Raw genomic sequence first — 19,875 nt, 5'->3', positions numbered from 1 at the left:
GACAGCTCCCTGGAGGTTGTTATCCCTGACTTGTTTTATCCCTGGCTCTGTGAACGCTGCGAAGGGCAAAGCTCTGGAAGCACGGGCAGATGCTGCATGGGAGAAGACCTGGTGTACCGGTCCAGCCGGAGCGGGGAGCAGCTGTGAGTATAAAAACTGCTTCAGCTGGAGCTGAGAGAAAAGTGAAAGAAAATCCCGCTGTGAAAATCCTGCTTCATCCTGCGGCATCTGCAGGATCCCCAGGACTTGTGGCAGACTCTTCCCCGCAGAGATGGTCACCCTGAGAAACCAGAGGGATGCTGGAGGCGTGAGCGCAGGGTGCTTTTGCTTCACATTTTAAACCATCCCATTAACGAGGCTTTTCTGCATTCACTAGTTTGGGCTGTAAGACTTAAAACACCAGCTACCCTAACAATGTATTTTAGCTCTGTAGATCTGACACCTTCCCCTTGTTCCCACATGGAGCTTTTGAGGATAATGGCCATGAGAGTGGGCTAATGGCCATCTAGCCAGGAGATGCACTACAAGGCTTTGCTCGGCTTTGGGGTTTTGGCAGTGGCTGGTCGTTCTCCAATCTAGAACATCATGAGTTACATCTTGGAAAACACTAACAAGCTGCTGGGTGAGTCCTAGGGCAGCTTGTTGGAAGGTCTTGTGCTGGCTTGCCAAGGAGATGCAAGATCTTATCAAATTTGAATAGGAAATCGGGAGCCACAAATTAAGGTCCTTTCCCCAGGAGGACAGTGATAAATATTTGGGGTTTGCTGGTGGTTATTTAGCAGAGTGTGGACCAACCACCTGCCTGTCAGCATGAATAATACCTAAGCTGAAGCAGCAAGGTATGGGTTTTTAATTTATCTCCCTTCCAGTCAGATGTCTTCAAGTCACAGGGAGATGTGATTCCTGGTGGGCAGGAGCCTCATACACCGCCTGGGTTTCATATCTACATCTTGAATCGCTCCACACGAAGCCGTTGGCTTGTCAAGTAAGAAAAAGTGCAGGTGAGCCTTAGTTAATTGTAAAATTCAGGTCAATTCTCCAATGGCAGTAGATGTCTACATCCAGGCAGGTGGATGCTGCCTCTGGGGGAGGATTCAGCTCCAGACCCAAACAGCTCGATTTTCATTAGTTGTAATACATCTTCCAGCGCCATGCGGATGTCTCAGACGCTGCTTTGCCTCCGGCATCTCTACATGGGCAGTGAAAAGCAGCTCTAAATCCCCATTAATAACTCCAGGAGACCAGACATGTTGCTCACAGGACATCTGAAATGAGATGTCTGGATCTGGAGGTGAACCTCACCCCTTCAGCAAAGGGTCATCAAATAATTATGACTTTTAAGTTCGGATCTGCTTGTCAGATGCTGAGCAGTATGCACTCTTGTTTTGCTCTCTGGTGTAACTCTGTCAAGCAATGATTAATGTTATCCAGGAAAAATCAATGTTTATTTATTCTATCTGTCATAGAGTGTGATTTTAAGAGCTGCTGATTTCTCCCTGGTGAGCAGAGAGAGCAAGCCTGAATTTATCTTTTATCTCCAAGTTAGGCATCGCGTCTAAAGCAAAGCGCGGTGAGACAAATCCTGGCTCTTACACTGCACCATCCTACACGAGGAAAAATTACACTAAGGAAAGTTACACTTTCCAGTGCTTTCACCTAGAAGAGGTCTTCCGGGACACAGGGAACAGATATTTATTCTTCATGTACTCACACTGGACTGGGCGCACTCGAAAGATGAGAATTGATTTCATTTTTCCAGCAGTTATTGTGAAAATCATGGACTTCCATGTGTAAATGGCTTGAGAGGAACTATGAGAAAGCCCTGTAATTTATTTATGTTTTATTCTGGTATGGCATTACCCTCCTTCCTTGCCTTAAAATATTCACCCACTTCCAGGTGTGTTGCTGATGGTTGTATGTGTTTAGCTAAGGCTGAACTGGGAGACCGGCCTCGGGAACTTGAGGTTTTCCTCTCTCAAAGAGAATTTACCTTATATTGACTTAAAGTGGTGTAGCTGCTTGATAGACAAAAACTAACATACTTAACATTATTGACAGATTTGGGCCTATTAACCTTTTCCATTTGAAATACATAAAGCAGCTGAACTGCTTATATATTCAATATGGATGAAGATAATTATACATTTGCATCTGAGTTTATTCTCCTGGGCTTCACAGACCGAGAAGACCTGCAGGTGATGTGTTTTGTCTTATTCCTTGTCATCTATGTGGTCACTCTAATAGGAAATCTGGGAGTAATTATATTAATCAGAATTGATTCGTGCCTACACACCCCCATGTACTTCTTCCTAAGCCACTTGTCTCTCCTGGACGTCTGTTACTCCTCTACCATCATCCCTCAAACCTTGCTGAATTTTTTAGTGGAGAAAAAGGTTATTTCCTTCGTTAGGTGTGCTGCTCAGCTCTTCTCCTTTGCGACCTGTGCCACCACTGAGTGCTACGTGCTGGCTGCCATGGCTTATGATCGCTACATGGCCATTTGTAACCCCCTGCTCTACTCTGTGGTCATGTCCCAGAGGTTTTGCGTTGGGATGTTGGCTGGTGCCTACTTAGCTGGTGTGATCAGCTCCACCATACACACAGCTTCCATATTTCGTCTCCTGTTCTGCTGGTCCAAGAGGATCAATCATTTCTTCTGTGACGGACCACCGCTGCTAGCCCTTTCCTGCTCTGACACCCGTGTCAACGAGGCGATGGTTTCTGCCGTGGTGGGGTTCAATGTGCTAAGCACCACAGTCTTCATCCTAGTCTCCTACTTGTCAGTCCTCTCCACTGTCTTGCGGCTCCGCTCCGTGTCTGGTCAGCACAAAGCCTTCTCCACCTGTGCCTCTCACTTGGTCTCCATCGCCTTGTACTACGGGAGCTCCCTCTTCATGTACCTGCGCCCCAGTTCCAGACACTCCTCGGAGCACGATAATGTGGTCTCCATGCTGTACTCTGTTGCAGTCCCCATGCTGAACCCACTCATCTACAGCCTAAGAAACACAGACATGAAGAATGCCATGAGGAAAGCAAAAGGTAGAGTCCTCTCCTCTTTGTCTATCCATGGTTCCTGGTCAGCTGAGAGGAGAGGGCTATGGTGAGGAGGATTAGATATCGCACCTTCAGGAAGCAGGGACTAAGTGCACCTGGAAGCAGGACACCTGGAAAACATATTTCTCCTTGAACCAAGGAGTTCACCCTGCACACCCTGCACTAGGAGGGATGGGACTTTCCTTGGCTGTAGCGTGAGACCTGACAGTGACCGTGTGCTGGGCAGAAAGTTATTATCCAAAGTAAATTTTATTTAAATATGACTTGAAATAGATATTATTTATTAATTAAATATAATTAAAAATAATAATCAACATTTCAGGCTTCAGAGAACAAAAAGGAGAATGCTGGTGGTGGCTTTGCCCTGGTGACATCAAACCAGTAGTGTCTGATCTCTCATGTTTTATATTAACAGGTGTCCTCTGGTGATGTTCCTGGTATTAGGAGGTTGTTAATTGATTTTTTTCAGGAGTTTTAGCTTCAGACCACAAAGTAAGGTCACATGAAATAATGCTGTGACGGTGTGTTGGTCACCAAAGCACTCATGGTAATGGAGAACAAGACATATTTGAGCCTCTGCTCTGCTGTGAATTTAGCTAGGTCTGTAAAGAGCCAGACTGCTGGAGGGAGGGAGGGAGGGAGGGAGGGAGGGAGGATTTTAGGTCTTCCTTTCCCCCAAACAGCCACGGTGCTGGTGACCTGGGGTCGTCTTACGATGGAGATGGAGCAAGTGCAGTATTGAGCTGTCTGCGTCTGGGATTTCAAGCTGCATTACTCACGCTGCAGATGCACACCCTACCCAAGCAGGTATTCTTAGTGGATTATTTTTCCTTCCAAATATTAAAAAAAAAATAAAATTTAAATCTCTTTTTTTTGTCCTAAAGTTGAGTGAGGGCTTTTTCCCCCTTATTATGTTGCTTTTCCCACTCCACAAGCCTTGGTTTTAGCCCAGTGCTGAATGGGGAAGAAAGAAATTAAAAAACATGGGGAAATCCTTTTTTCCAAGACTAATAGTCTGGTGCCTTCCAGCAGAAAAATAAATTTACATTAAAAACATCTAAACCCATCTGTATACTTCTTCATCTTGCTTCCCCACACTCTCATAGTTCGGTATTCTCTCACATCTGCCCCATCCTTTGTGTTTTTTAAATGTCTGGGACAAAGTTATCATTTAATATTTGTCCTAGGGGTTTTATAATGTCTCTTCACCTAGTAGAAGCTTTCAGGAAACATTGGCTCTCAGGATTCATCAGAATAAAACTGGTAAATCTGAGTTAATTCTGTTATATCCTCAAAGCAACTGTGTAAAATGATGCTTTTGAGCAAAGTGCTGTACAGTGGTCAGTAAAGTGTATGGAAATAAATATATCTGCTGGTGAGGGCTTCCCATGGCCACGCTCAAACCGTTCATACAGTGGATGGTCCATCAGGCTTGTTTTCAGCACCCTTCAATGCAATATTAGATGATCCATCAGGTTTCCCTGTTGGTAGTAAAGGGGTTCCTCAGTGAAAGACTGAAATAGAGAAGTTTGTGGTAGTTGGATAAATAAAAAGCAAACTGCCCTGGACTTGTCTTTGGTGGCATGGGCAGCCTTGTAGGTCTCTACAGCAGAGCTGGTCTTGGAGGTGTTGGTACAGCCCAAAAGGTTTTGGGGGTGGAATTGAAAGAGGCTTTTTCTGATCAGGTCAAAACAATTATCAGCTGGATGAGGGTCCTGAGGGAGAGCGGCTTGCACAAACATCTGAGGTAATGCTTCATCTGGGATAAAACCCCTCTGCCAGCCAGCCTGGGCGATCTCCTCCCGAGCATCTCTCCTCCTGCCGTGGCTTTGACCCATCGGGTGGGCTTCTCAAGGAGCTGCAGGCACCACATCTACTGACACCTTTCCTTTTAACCAAGCAGGTAAAAAAGGGTTTGACATTTCCACTTGGTGACCCTAGTCGTTCTGCCTTTCACGTGCTTGAAAGCATTTTTAAGTGCAGGTGGTGTAAGAAGACGCAGCCCGGTGCTTCGTTGTTCTCTCCATTATCCCTTAACCCGTAACACATTTCACGACACTTTGTCTCCACTGTGACTCGTCCGCTTTATCTCTTTAGCTGTTTGTATACTTCATATTGCAAAAAATACCTTTGTATTGATTAACACCTCAAAAATATACACCAGTCCCTTTTTGTGGGAGCTGGACTTGGTGTAATAAGGAGCCTATTTTTTTTTTAATTTCATGTCTCAGTAGTAATTTTTTTAAAATTTCTGTATTCAAATGATCAATTGGCAAACCTAAACCAAAAAAAAAAGCCAACCCCCCCTAATTATACTTCTGTTTTGTTTATATGTCTGAACAGCAACCAGCTTTTCTGTTGAGATGAGAAGAAAATTCAGAATAAAAGCTTCTGCTCTGTGAAGTCCTGCAACATGGGTTCATGCTCCGGAGTAGCTCCATCTGTACTTGGCAAGATTTTAAACATTTTTTTTATTATAAATAATTTATTGAATGTTTAAATATTTTTTTAACATTTAGCATGTTCTTAACCTTGAAGCTGTTTAAGATATGATTGTCCTCTCCAGGGCTGCACGTTCACGTATGAGCTGGTCACCAGAGGTTGCCTCTACGGGATGGAAACGTTCACCTCTAGGACACAATCAATTTAATCCCAGTGAGGAAATTTTTGCCAAAAGACAGAAACGTGTGCTTCAAGGGTACGAGTTGTCCAGACGGAGCTACAACTACATCTCCATTACCAAGCGATATTGACCAAAAAGATCTGAGGTCAGTAGAGTAAGACAAGTGGCACTGGGACTTCATTACCCTCCTGAACTCATTTCTGCATTCTGTATTTTTTTAATTCAACTTATTCTGGGGGAGTGGATGCTGTTTCATGGCTGGGATGTGCTGGTAGAGCTGCAGCTAAAGGGAGTCCATCTGTGATCTCCAAGAGCATCCATGGTGTCAAACCAAGTGCCCTAGCAGGGGCGAGGAGGTTGGTTTGAAAAAACCACACTTCTGACCCCATCTACAACTGATCTAGGGACATTTCAGCTGAGATGTGGACATCTGTAGATAGATCCTCCATCAGATATTTAATCTGCAGAGGAGCTGAATGGGAGAGATGGGAATATCCAAGATGAAGCTTTAAAAAGTTTGGTTTGTATATAATATATTTTAACATTGTTACGTGGATATTTGATCCACCTCTGACACAGCACACGCAGGGGTTTTTCTTCAAAAGCCTATAAATTTAGAAATTAAAAAAACCTCAACAATTTCAAGTGCACAGCTTTGTTTCATGATGAAAAGGCTGCATCAGATCTAACGAGGCCACAGAAGAGCACTAATCCAGTCTGAAAAAAAAAGAAAGAAAAAAATCCTTAAAATTTCCAGAAGTCAGTGGTGAGAATCTGTATCTTCTCTGTTTTCTACATTTTGGAATGTGTTTATTTGACTTTTTATACTTGAATAAACATTTTGATGTTTCTTAGTGTATCATCTGTACAATGTATATAAAACATGGCAGAATTATTCTCTTTTAATATGTGAGTAATAGCTCCTTCATCTCTTTGGCTTCGAAGCTTGGGCTAAAGGCAGAAATACAGTTGCCTTGCATTTGTCTCAAAAATATAGCATTTTCTACTACATTTACTTTATGGATTCAACTCCCATGTTTCCAGGGTATTTCTCTCTTAGGGATTTATTTCACTGATTCATTTTATTTCTATGCAAATTCATCTAACTTGTAGAAATGATGGATGGAGAAAACATCACTGTTTTGTCTGGCTTCATCCTCTTGGGCTTCTCTGATGTCCCAGAGCTACAAACCACCATTTTCACAATTTTCTTATCCCTGTATGTTTTAATGGCACTGGGGAACCTGATGATGATCCTGCTAATCAACGCCGACCCCCAGCTCCACACCCCCATGTATTTCTTCCTGACCCACTTATCTTTCATAGATTTTTGCCTTTCCTCTGCTATCATCCCAAAAGCGCTGGAGACCTTCCTGCTAGGGAGCAGCCACATCTCTTTTTTGGGTTGTTTTGCCCAGATATATTTTTTCCTTGCTCTGATCATCTGTGAGTGCTTCCTCCTGGGGGTGATGGCTTATGACCGATACACAGCTGTGTGCAAGCCGCTGCTTTACACCACCACCATGACCAGGGCGCGTTGCTCCGGCATGATGGTGCTGGTGTACACCACGGGCTCCCTCACCTCCCTTGGGCACACTGTCCTGGCGGGGAGGTTGTCCTTCTGCCGGGCCAGGAGCATCAACCACTTCTTCTGCGAGCTGCCCACGATCCTGCAGCTCTCCTGCTCTGACACCCGCACAAACGAGATCCTGCATGTCTCCAATGCTGGACTTAACATCATGGGCTCTGCCCTGATGATCCTGGTTTCCTACACCTGCATCCTTCACACCATCCTGCACATCCCTTTGACCAAGAGGAAGCTTAAAGCTTTCTCTACCTGCACCTCCCACCTGGCTGCCATCACCATCTTCTACGCACCGGGGATGCTCACCTACGTCCAGCCTCACAAGGCGTGTGCGTGGGATCAGGCAAAGCTGGTTTCAGTGTGTTACACTGTCCTGACCCCCACCCTCAACCCCCTCATCTACAGCCTGAGGAACAAGGAGGTGAAGGGGGCCCTGAGGAGGTTGTGGGTGCGAAAGTTGGTGCCATGTCTATCCAGGCTTTGAAAATGCATTTTCAGCTCTTGGGTAATGAAGGAATGTGCATTATCGGTCATTACTGGTCTGCGTAGAGATAAAGAGATCACACAGCAGAGGGTATGGAGAACCACCATAACAAATCGTTCTCTTCAAACTATGTCAATTTATTTTAATTGTGGTGTGAGCCTTCAATAATTAACAGTTGTCAATGCTTTCCTAGCAAAAATGAAACAGTACCACGATGTTTTGTGTCTAAATTGTGTTAACTGAAAATATTGCCCACGAAAAGGATGCTCAAATTGGAGGTAAATAATTACTAATATTTCCCTTGCCTGCTTCATAATCATTTTTCCTAAATAAGCTTGAAGAATCTGTTTAAGTCAGTGATATATGGAGAGCTGCAATGTGGGCCAGACTCTGAATTTTTCTAGGAGCATTATTAAACCTTGTCTTAGGAAGGCTTTGCTGAGACAGGCATCAGTGAGGTCCCCTTCGTAAAGGCTGCAAGTGGGACATAGCGGTTGTCTGTAGAAGAAGGGGCTGAGAGGGTTGCAGGACGCTGCCGGAGGTGACCCTGATGAGAGGGGGATGTTTATCCGATGTGAGTGACCTGGTGACAGCAGGGAGGAATGTGACTATCCGGGGGAAGGTCCAGCTGTGGCCTCAGATGCAATTTTTGACCAATGTCTAGAAGAACCATCAGAAAGCACAAAGCCATGGGCCTGGCTCAGGGGACCTGGAGCTGTGCTAACGACTTGTTGGGGGCACACGTACATTAGCACGTTGCCAGAATTGTGTCCCACCCAAAATCTTCTTGAGACGTGTTGTCTTTACATCTACTAATCTTTTCCTTTTTGGATGATCAGTATCAGGTTCATGCCTTGTGTGACTGAGTTATGACTCTTCTGAATGTCATTGCGTGGCTGAGGTGGAAGATGCTTTAAAAAAGCAGAGAAAGGTTTTTTAACACCTAATCGAAACACACCTTGTATGTTTAATGAACTACACAATTCCTGGAAGAACATGTAGCTTGTATAATGACAAAGTGAATAAATTTTATGTTTTAAAATAAGTAGCTTTGTAAACCGTAGTCTTCCTAAAAGAACTGTAATGAATAATGAATGAATGCAACAGCAACCAGTTAAAACCAGCTTTAAGTGAAATTATAAAGCTTTTAATCAAAGCTTGCAATGGAGTTTTCATGAAAAGTAGAGACGTTTGGACAATTTCCCCAAGAAAATGAGAATGTGACATCTGAAGCACCTTATTCTGCATGACTCAGGAGGAGGGACAAGAATCACAAGCTCATCGCTCCTCTCTGCTCTGTCCTTCCACCCCCTGGGCATGGGGACACCTCAGAGCATGCTGGATATGGTGCTGGGGCTGTGTTCAGGGCCTGGGTGGGGAAAAAACCCAGTTCCCCTCTCCCTGAGACATCAGGGAGTGCACCCACCGTAATTGCCATGGCCAGCATCACCTGGGGCCTCCACCCACACTCTGCCCCAGGCTCGGGCACTATTTAAGCTCAGCCCTAGGTCTTTAACCACTTCCAGAGCTGGGCTGTAGCTGTTCTTTGTCCTGGTCTTCAGCTTTCCTGGCTTGAATTTGGCCCTCGGTTTCCCCTGGGCTATCAATGGGAGCTGCTGCTGTGCTGGGTGCTGTGGGACCGTGCCCTGTGTCGTGGCCACCTTCAGCTCCCAGTTTGCCTTCCCTAGGGAGTAACTGGTCCTCGCTGCTCCCCGAGCCATGTTGCATTATGCAAATAGAGTGAACAACTCCTAACGTGAGACAAGACCCTGTAGTGTCCAAGCTGAGGATAAAGCAAGCTGTTACGGAAGGTAAGTGTTACAAAGATCTCCTGCCCCCCACCTTTTCCTGTGGCTGGCTTTTAAGAAAAATGGCCCCTGCTCAGCTGCATGCTCTGGATAGATTTTTATTTTACTCTATACAAGGTATCCACAATCTTGCATCTGAGATTAAAAAAAAAAAAAGGTTTGGATTATTGGTATAACAATACAGTGGGTGTGCTTAGGTCATGGCTTCTATTGCCATCTAAAAGAAATCATGCTAGGAGTATTTATTTTTTATTTTTGCTATGAAAAAAACAATGTCTGGACTAACTCAGATGCAGCCATGTACAAATTAACATTAAGTGGCAGGTGACCTCGCTCTTCTCTCTGTGGGGACGTGGCATCCCAGTTCTTGCTCAGGGTCTCTCTTGGGTCATGGTCAGTTGTCTCTGCTCTGGAGAGCATGAGATTCTGCAGCATCCCTTCGTGGCACCTTCTCAGCCTTACAGCTGTCTTGGGGAAGAGTCAGCTGGGAGGAAATATAATTTACAACCACCCCATGACAAGAAAATAGCAGGGAGAAATTTCTTCATTGCTAGTTACAGTCAATCCTGCTAAACCCCTTGCTAATAGGGAGAAATACCACTCCCAGCTGCTGCTGCTTCTCCTCCTAAAGCAGATGGAAGATGAAGCCTGTTTCTCTCACAGAACAAACCTGTTTGGCTGAGTTAAACGTCTTGCAGCTGTAGGAAGCAAGGTGTAGGATGAGATCCATGCGGGTGGCCAAGAGCCCTGCTATGCTGTTGGGTACAGGCAGAGACAAGCTGCAGCTTTCATCCCCCAGGGAGGAAAATGCCTGGGAGTTCAGCAGGGAAACCTCCCAGCTGCACGGTGGAAGGTCCCTCCAGGGCTGGAGGCAAAGCAGCCGAGGTTTTTCAGCACAGACACAGCCATGCTGGGGCGTTCTGGTCACTCACCGATTTTGCATCTTCCTGATGCTAGAGCACAGCACTTGCTGCTCTCATCCCCCAGCAGCTCAGTGGTCTCTGCTTCTCCTCCCTTTTCTTACTTTCCATAGCACATTCCCCTGGAAGCAAAAGAAATTTTTTTCCTTGTAGTTAGCCCAAAGTGAGGTGTGCGGTGGCTTTTTTGGTGGTGTTTTTTGGATATACCTCCCCAAAAGCCTCCAGTCCTTAAACTTGCCTCTGGAGGAATCAGTGCAACTTCTTAAGAAGCTATGCTTAAGAGGGAAATTCCTTATGAGCTTATTTTTACCACCTCCCATGATATGACATCATTTTACAGGAAAAAACCCCAAGAGATGACAAGGAAATGTTTATCAGAGGCCTGTAATGGCTGGATGTTTGGTAACATTGAGTCTCTGCAGATTTTAAAGCATGCTTAAAATTTGCTGTACCTGCTTCTGTAAATAGAAGTTGTTCCTTACTCCTCTGGACAGCTGACTTAAGACTATTTAAAAAAGGGAAGCAGCAGGGGTTTTATCAACTGATTGGGGTCAGTTTGGTCAGCAGGCAACTCACAAAAATATTATTTGCTGTTGCTTTTCTAAGTGCATCCTTGACATCCTTGTTCCTCAAGCTGTAGATCAGAGGGTTGAGCATCGGGATGACCAGGGTATAAAACAGGGCAGTGACTTTCTCCATCTCCAGCGAGTACTTGGAGCCTGGTTGCATGTGGCTCAGCCCTGCGGGCACGTAGAACAAGGTCACAGTCAGGAGGTGGGAGGCACAGGTGGAGAAGGCTTTGTGCCTTCCTTCGGCAGACCTCATCCTCAGGATGGAGAAGAGGATGTGCACATAGGAGATGAGGATGATGATGAGCACAGACATGGAAATGGTCCCGTTGAGGGTTACAAGCAAAAGCTCGTTGAGGTGGTCATCAGAGCAGGTGAGTTTCAGCAGAGGGTTAGTGTCACAGAAGTAATGGTTGATGACGTTGGGTCCACAAAAAGGCAACAGCAGCAAGCAGCACGTTTGGATTGATGAGTTCAAAATCCCCCCAAGGTACGACCCGGCCACCAACTGAATGCAGACCCTCTTGGGCATGGAAATAACGTAGAGCAGCGGGTTGCAAATGGCTACGTAGCGGTCGTATGCCATCACAGCCAGCAAGAGCACCTCTGTGGTCACAAACACAAGGAAAAAGAAATGCTGGACAAAGCAGGCAGAGTAAGAAATGGTTTTCTTTTCCACCAAGAAGCCAACAAGCAGCTTTGGAGAGAAGACAGAGGAGTAGCAAAGATCAACAACAGACAGATTGCAGAGGAAGAAGTACATGGGGGTGTGCAGCTGGGGGTTTGTCTTGATCAGCATGATCAGCCCAAGATTGTCCATCAGCGTGATGAGAGAAATCGTGAAGAAGATGAAGAAGAGAGGAGTCTGCAGCTTAGGCTCACTTGTCAGTCCTAGGAGGATGAAGTGGGTCACCATGGTGTGATTGCCTTGAGCCATATTACTGCACTTCGTAGCAGCACACCTGTCGGAAGGAGGAGAAAGAGTGAAATAGAGAAGAGCGATGGCATGGCCTGCTGAGGATGCTGCTATCAGCACGTGCTCCGTTAGGCTGTCCGTTGAAAGTACATTGATACTTGAGATAACATCGACCTGTGCTTAGGGTCTCAATAAATCCTCACAGGCAGAGCAACTCATCCAAAACCTTTCAGAAATTGCATTTTGTCCTTACTCCCTTTAATCAGGAGGCTGAATCAAAAAAATATTTTTTTTTTTTAAAAAAAACAACCAATATTGAATGATTTGAAAACTGGAGAAGCAGTGAAGAATTTAACCTGTCACCTTGCTTCATTAGAATAGGAGGCAGAAAAAGGGAGTGTATTTAATTTTCTTCATGAGAAGACTGAACAAAATGAGTTATGCCAACCCTGGGTGCCCCAAATGCGCCGTGCCCTCTGCTCAGCTTTGCCCCAGCTGCTCACACCAACTCAGCAAGCGAGCTGCGGGGCACTTGGGAGGGTCACTTGGCAGCCTGGGACAGAAATTCCTGGTCAAGTGTAGCAAGAACAGGCTGAGCTGCCACATTTCTGTCGATAATCTTGGTCAGGTTCCAGCACAGAGGGAAATATTCCCCCCAGTGTTGCAAATCACAGTGAAACAGGGTTTTATTACACTCAAATTTTTTATCTGATCCAGCTCAACTATTATTTACATGTTTTTTTTCCACTCAAGGTAGGGAAGGAAGGCATTTTCAGGCTGCTTTTCACAATTGTGAGACTGAGAAATGAATTGTACGTGATGTGTTATATATGTAATAGAAAGCTGTTAGCTGTATTCATGGGAATCCAGGAGGTGAGGGGAAAAAAAAAAAATAAACCACTTATCAGAAGGCTCCATATAGCAGAAAGAAAACTGGTGCCTTTATTTTTGAACCCCACACCACCTTGCACCCAGGATTTTTTTTCTAATCAAGCCCCTCCAGTGCCAGTTACTCTTTCTGGCAGAGCACAGCAGATGTTAGGAATCCTGAAAGACTTGCTTCTGGTATCAATAGTGGTACTGGTATTAATTAACAATATTATCAGTGTGATAGTAGTGGAAATCTTTGTTTAGAACAGAAAATATAAGGGTGAAAAACCCCAACTGGTAGTGAAAACAACATGAACTACAAAGCAGGCAGGCGATGGTGTGGTACTTGAGCTGAAGAACAGGGAAAGAGCAAAATCTGAGCAAAAGATTGATAGCTGGTAGGATATTTCTAGGTTTTGGCTGCAGCTGCTTTTCCACTAAATGAACATTTTTTTTTTTTTTGAGAACACTCAAACATCTTTATGTACAAAAATCCATAACAGATCCACCCAACCCCACTGCTGGGACGAAGCTTTAATCAACCACCCCATCAGTAAAACCTCTTCCTCATGGATCATCCCTGCAATTCCCCTCCTGCAGCAGGGAGAGAGGATAAACTATTTCTCTGAAATAACAAGACCAAATGCTCAGCTGGCTCCTGAGGTTCAAAGCTACTTGTAATACCTTTTGTAAAGGTGCGATTGGGACTTACCGAAACAGGGGATGTTGCTGTTCCCCCTGCAGCACAGTCCCGGGGCTGCACAGGTGCCGTGGGTGATGCCTGGCAGTTCTGCTCACGCAGCTGGTGCCACCGAGTGTGTTACTTAATCGTCATTCTTGGGTTTAGCGGTTCCCCTCAGGGTGGCTGTCTCATGCTTCAGATATATCGCTGCTCTCCACTTCTCTGGTACAAAACCAGATTCTTACATGTATCTCTAACAGACAGTTTTCACTTTACAAATATTTATGAGGTTCCAACATAGAAATAGTTGGTAGGATATGTCTAGGTTTTGGCTGCAGCTGCTTTTCCCTTTCACATCTTTTGAGAACAAACATCCTTATATACAAAAAATCTGTAACAGATCCACCCAACCCTACTGCTGGGACCAAGCTCTCGCCTTCTGCAAATGAGGAATGATACTGCAGCACAGGCAGAAGCAGAAGGTTGCTCTAAGCTTTGCAGTGTCTTTTTATTCTTTCTAGAGAAATATCTTGAAGACTATTTCCTCACGGGCTGAGCCCCGTGTAACGCTCCCAGGCTACGGGGCTTTCCGTGCCGCTGCATAGTGCAGTCCTGCTCATCTTCCAGCTGTCTTCCCTGTTCAGTTTACACATGTTCAGGGCAGAAGAGCAGCTTTTCAAATGTTTTCTCAGAGGTTTTATCACAGTAAGATGGGGACAAATACTTAGAAAGCTCTGAAGATAATGCTTAGAAATTCAGACATATGGAAAATACAGTTTAGGTCTATTCTGCTAATGAGTTTTTGCCCTGGATCAGTAAACTTGCATGCTGGGGGGCTTTAATCTTGCTCTACATTTGAAGCCTGTGCCTACAATCCTGCTTTCCTGTATAACACCACATTCTTACCCACCCTCCACGATGCATGCGATGTGTGCGTCGTCCTAAGGCAAAAAGAAGAAATGTGACCTGTTTTCCCCCATTCTTCAAATGACTGGTGCTGCAGGAGGAGGGAAGCAGCACTTTGCAGATGTGACGCTCCAAAGTGAGACCGAGCGCGTGGCACCCGGTTTTTGACCAGAGTGGGTGGTGACACTGTCCCAGAGGAGCTTGTGCAGGGTGACAGCTTCTGGGTTTATTTACTTCTTTGGCCCTCATCACTAAAAAAATCCCTGAAGTAAATCTGAGGTGAGCAAAGAGCTTCACGCCAGCCACGGAGGGGATCATTAGGAACTCTCAGAAGAGTCTGGAAGGAGTTTGGACTTGGGTCCTGTCCCCCACAGCTACTGTGCAAGGCTCATTAACCTCTCTGCTCAGTGCTGATGTGGAGGGGGGGAAGTTTTCATCTGTGCTGAGCCACAGGTGGGAAAGAAGCCATATGAGTGTGCTAAATAACACTTAACAGGATGCTAGGGTTTGGAATTTATTCTCCTGTTTGAACTGTGCAATTTCAGAGCTTCACTTAAACTATCCAGTTGAAGGTAGCTGAAAGCGTGAGTGCTGTAACCAAAGTCAAACGTGCACAGAAATCACTTTCCCTCCCTGCATGTGTAATAGTTTTCATGGCTTGGACTTCGAAAAAACCTGATTTCTGAAGTTCAAGATCACCTCTGTGGCTGGAGATCCCCCCTGCATCCTTCACCAAACGCCCCAAGGGAAGCCACAGAGGGGAAGATGCATTTCAACCCAAAGGTACGAAGCACAATGTGTACCCGGGTGTAACAGCACAGGCCAAGTGCACAAACACTGAACTGCACTTCTGTCATCAGGGTGATCGTGTGCATGATTTTACTTCAAGCTCATTAGAGAAATTAGTCACTTAAAGGCCACTTTGTGTGCATCCCTTGACAAAATGATAGGCAGCAAACTTTTAATGTTCTTTAAGCGAATTAAAGGTATGTGAAAAAGCAGTTAAACTTTCTTAGAAATGCTCCATCATTCCCATCTCATTCCTTGAACTATTCTTGGCATCGTAACAACGTGACATGTCATAACGTGACGAGGTAAATGCTGTTCAGGTCAGCAAGAAGTGGGCAGGATGAAGGACTCTGAAACCAGTTATGGAGACCAGGGTCAGGTTGAAAACAGCAAGTTTGCAGGTTTTTTTTCCTGCTGCTGACTTAGTGTACTTCCTTGCTATAAGCATTTTCCTGACTCTTACTTCCAAATATTATTTTTTTTATCACTAATTTCCTTACCACAAAAGAATTTCACTGTACTTTTCCACGTGGTCACAAGGTATTCACAGATAAAACAGGATTATTTAATTATGAAGCTCCTGTTAGGACAAATTACAGATTGAAACATTTAAGAGAGTACACATCAAGCAAACACAATACTAAGCTTTTTGTCATTACTGCACTTTGAAATAACATAATATAAAGAAATGAAATGTGAGTAGATAAAATGTCTGAAGCACGGTGACTCCTGGGCTAGTATCAGTTAAACACAACAGAGATCTTAGCAACGTCATAAAAATTTCAATCCCTTTTCACTGACAGCTTTCTACATGTAATAAACACATTTCAAAAGATAAGTATCTTTATCATTTGAAACTCATGTAGTAGATAGTCTCCTGTGTATCATAAGTGTATAGCCTACTATATATCCTACTACAGAACATACAATATGGGCTACTCTATATCATATATACTGTCCTGTACCAGTAGTATAGCCTACTATGTGTTGTAACAGTGTAGGGATAACTCACCCCGGTGACTGCGTAAATCTGGATGGAAGGTAATGAGGGTGGAGGGTACCTGGGAGGGGGAGGACAGGCAGAGGGACGGGGACATGGTGGACACTGAAACATCCCAGAAGAGCCAAGATTTCAAACTAACCTGCCCAGCAAGGCTGCACCTTACAGCCTCCGGGGAAGACTGCAGTGAGACCTTCACCTGGGCTCCACTCCTCCCTCAGGAAGCACAAACCAGTGAAAGGACGTTTAGAAGTTACTTAAACTGTCTGAGCAGGTTTTTTTCCAGCAGAGGGAAAAAAACCTTGTGGCTCAGTGACAAGGATTCCAGGCTGAAAGCACAAATACTTGCAGATAGAAGCCTTGTTAAATATATATATAGTTATGTATATAAATATACAGACCATATGCTAAAACATCACCCCTCAAGTTGATTTTTAAATCTGATTTTCCCTGCAGCACTTTCCTGGCTCTCTGGGTGCAGATTTTGCCAATAATGTGATGGGATAAGTGCTCATGGAGAGAAGATGTCCCTCTCAAAGCACACCAGCTACAGCTGCCCTTGCTGGAAACATCCAGGCTTCCTCCTGCCAAAATAGCTCCAGTTTAGGGCTTGGAATTAAGGTTAAGCCAAGACTCTGTGAAAAACCACTGAGACTTGCAAGTTTTGGGTGCTCTGCTCTGGGTGCCCTTTCCCACGCTCACGGCAAGTCGCAGCCAGCCAACTCGAGAAGCTCCACGTGCAGCAGCTGCTGCCATTCTTCACATTACATTTAAGAAAATTTCAGAGGTGGCTTAAAAATCAGGATTATTTTAGCAATGTTAATGGAATTCCCCTGCAAAACAAGCCCAGCTTCTTATTTTGTAACTTGGCAGAGTTCACCCACAGATCTTTGATGTCTACAAAGCATCCAGAAGCTTAAAACTCAAATTTCCTGTATTCAGGCCTGTGCTTGACTTGTTGGCTGTTGTCACTAACAGGTTTCCCTCTAAAACTGGGATTTTCCTTCACCTGTGCAGCCTTCAGCAGCAAGGTTTAAGCCACCTCTTCAGAGAATAAGAAACACCGTATTTGTGTATAAATTTTATTCTGAAAACAAAACCCAGCACATTGCTTAGACAAGTAAGAGGAAAAGGCTATGCAAATACAGAAAAAAATAAGAAAAAAAAAGAGGCACTATCCTTTTTTCTTCTTAGCCTGGGACCTGTCTCTGCGTGTACAACACAGAAGGATGCCTCATGCAACCAGGGAGTGAACACGCTTCCATTCTAGGTTTACTGACAATTTTTCTTTTTAAACATCAAACAGAACCTACCAGCCAAATTCAGGTATGGAGAGCTGCAGTCTCAGCTCAGCTTGCCCTCGCTTTAAGCACTCAGAGCAGGCAGAACTTTGCTGGAACCAGGATTACAACTTTTTTTTTTTTAAACAAAGAAAAGTGACTACAATAAGAATGAACCTATACCAAATCCTCAGCAAAGGGAGAATTTTACCTCCTTATTTCAAGTCTCCTTCCCAACTCCACCTTGCCTTCCATTCACATCTCCCAGTTTCTCCCTCAGCCTCTGCTGCTTGCACCTACCTCTTTTTTGGATGGATTGTCAGGCAGAAATTTTACCATTTGTACCCAGTTTGCTCTCTAACTGTTCACTTTTATTTCTTAAATCATAGAGGGTGTTTGTGATCAGCACCTCCCTTTAACTCCACGGCCTGGGAATCACCTCTGGTCCTGGTGGTCTCATCGAGTCTCAAATGGATGAATGCTGCTGCTGAACGGGACCCCCTGGTTCCTCACCCCTCCATGTTGTGGTTGTTTCAGCTCTTTCCTCGCTTCATACATTACTACTGCTGCGCAGGAAGACACTTATCTGATTCACTAACTTAGCCTTGTTGGGAAGCACTTGAGCAGGATCCTTCCTAGCACTAACACGCAGAACAGAAAAACGACCGTTTGCTATTAGCCTAAAATTCCTGGTTGAGCATAAAAACCAATCAGAGGGGGGTGTGGTCGGCCAGTCTGGTTATTTCCCCTTTTTGCTCTTTGCGGCGTTGTTGGTCTTGGCTTTTTTCTTGGCCGACCCCTTGGTCTCCGGCTCTTTGCGCTTGGCTGAGGTGATGGAGCCTGTCACCTTGAAGAAGTCATCCAGCCTGCCCTGCGTGCTGCCCTGCCGGCTTTTGCTCAGCCTCTTGACCCCGTTGCGGATCCTTTCTTCGTTGAACTGCTTCTCCCCACACATGAACTGGACGAGCTCCTCTTCGTTTGGCTCGGTCCACTTCAGCTCAACAGTGTCGGGGTTGACAACATCAGGCTCTAGGAAGAGCTTCTGGGCCTCTTTGTGCAACCAGTTCTCGGGCAGAGGGTACTTCTTGGTGTCTATCTGCTGAACGATCTTCTCAATGGTTTTGTGCTCCCTGATGAGCTCAACAGCACGTTTGGGCCCAATGCCGCGGATGCTCTCGCAGTAGTCACAGCCCAGGAGGATACAGAGATCCACAAACTGTTCCCAGGTCAGGTCAAGATCCTGGAGAATACGGTTCAGGTGGAACTCCTGGATGGGCAGCTTCTTGGTTTCGCTGGCTGTGAGATGCCGCATCAGGACGGGACTGCCAAAGGTCAGGCAATCCATATCTTCCGTGGCAGCTGCGTAGACCTTCCCAGCCTTCACCAGGGTAGCGCAGCTGGCTTCGGCCTCCCCTGGCGCCTCCAAGTAGGGGATTCCCATCAGTGTTAGTAACTTCTTGCACTCATCGGTGTGCTGCTGGGTCACCTTGACCAGCCTCTTGCTGTACTTCTCGATGTTGTTCTCCTCCCCGGCCTCCTGAGCCTCCTGCAGGTGTTTCTCAGCCTCAGCCCGGCGCTCAGTCCGCTTCGCCAGCTCCCCCGATTTCAGCTGTGGGGGTTTGCCATCAAAGACGTAAACCGGCTTGATGCCGTTCTCCACCATGCGGATGGTCCGGTAGAACATGCCCATCAGGTGGCTCGTGGTCTCGCCATCCTCGTTCTGAAGGACTTCAGCTCCTTGTCGCACGGCGATCAGGAACTGGTAGATGCTCATGGAGGCATCTATAGCGACCTTCCGGCCGAAGTAAGACTTGATGTCATTCTCCCGGATGGCGCTAGGAGCCACGTCGGCAATAAGCTTGGCCAGGCCATGGATTCCCATCCTGGGGAACAGAAAAGGGGATGTTGGGATCAGGCTCAGCTCACGGTGCTGGGGGGCGCGGGGGGTTCACAGCAGGGCTGTGGGGGTGCTGTACCACCTAAACAGCAGGGGCCAAAGGGAGGTGGCAAGCCATTACCCCATGGGCTGCAGCCCCCGCTGACTGCCATCGCCCTGCTTCCCACCTCAGCCTCTCCCGGCCCGTCGTTATCCTCCTCTCCTAATCACAGCCTCACCATTACCCCCCCACCTTGCCGCTGCGGCCTCTCCCAGCCCGCAGATACTCTCCCCGGGCCCGCCTCAGCCGCCATTAATTCCCCCCACCCAGGCTGGCCTCAGCCTCCTCTATCCACCATTATGCCCTTCCCCGGCCCACCACAGCCTCCCCTAACAGCCATTATCTCCTCCCCGGCCCGCCTCAGCCTCCCCCAGCCGCCATTATCCCCGCCGCAGCCTCTCCAGCCGCCATTACCCCGCAGCTCGATCCCGCCACCGCTCCCGCGCTCCGCC

The 19,875-nt window shown here is 46.0% G+C and overlaps 3 protein-coding genes across 3 annotated transcripts; 1 reads left to right on the top strand and 2 right to left on the bottom strand.

Annotated features, from left to right (window-relative positions):
• The first annotated feature begins 2,123 nt into the window (after nt 1–2,123).
• Nucleotides 2,124–7,746, top strand: LOC141931018 (olfactory receptor 8U3-like). The gene is made up of 2 exons (XM_074842626.1): nt 2,124–2,942; nt 7,606–7,746. The coding sequence occupies exons 1-2, from the start codon at nt 2,124–2,126 to the stop codon at nt 7,744–7,746; spliced, it is 960 nt and encodes a 319-aa protein (XP_074698727.1).
• Nucleotides 7,747–9,666: 1,920 nt separating this feature from the next.
• LOC141930814 (olfactory receptor 5J3-like) lies at nt 9,667–13,853 on the bottom strand. The gene is made up of 2 exons (XM_074842157.1): nt 13,542–13,853; nt 9,667–12,005 (listed from the first exon to the last, which is right to left on the bottom strand). Exon 2 carries the CDS (start codon nt 11,978–11,980, stop codon nt 11,012–11,014), a length of 969 nt encoding a protein of 322 aa, XP_074698258.1. The 5' UTR covers nt 11,981–12,005; nt 13,542–13,853; the 3' UTR covers nt 9,667–11,011.
• Nucleotides 13,854–15,749: 1,896 nt separating this feature from the next.
• FEN1 (flap structure-specific endonuclease 1) lies at nt 15,750–19,870 on the bottom strand. Its single transcript, XM_074842147.1, has 2 exons — nt 19,838–19,870; nt 15,750–19,369 (listed from the first exon to the last, which is right to left on the bottom strand). Exon 2 carries the CDS (start codon nt 19,366–19,368, stop codon nt 18,226–18,228), a length of 1,143 nt encoding a protein of 380 aa, XP_074698248.1. The 5' UTR covers nt 19,369; nt 19,838–19,870; the 3' UTR covers nt 15,750–18,225.
• Between the last annotated feature and the right edge of the window lie 5 nt (nt 19,871–19,875).

Source organism: Strix aluco, chromosome 16, assembly GCF_031877795.1.
Source record: "Strix aluco isolate bStrAlu1 chromosome 16, bStrAlu1.hap1, whole genome shotgun sequence".
NCBI classification, from domain to species: domain Eukaryota; kingdom Metazoa; phylum Chordata; class Aves; order Strigiformes; family Strigidae; genus Strix; species Strix aluco.
The sequence above is the reverse complement of the archived record's forward strand: the minus strand, read 5'-3'. Positions and strand labels throughout refer to the sequence as shown.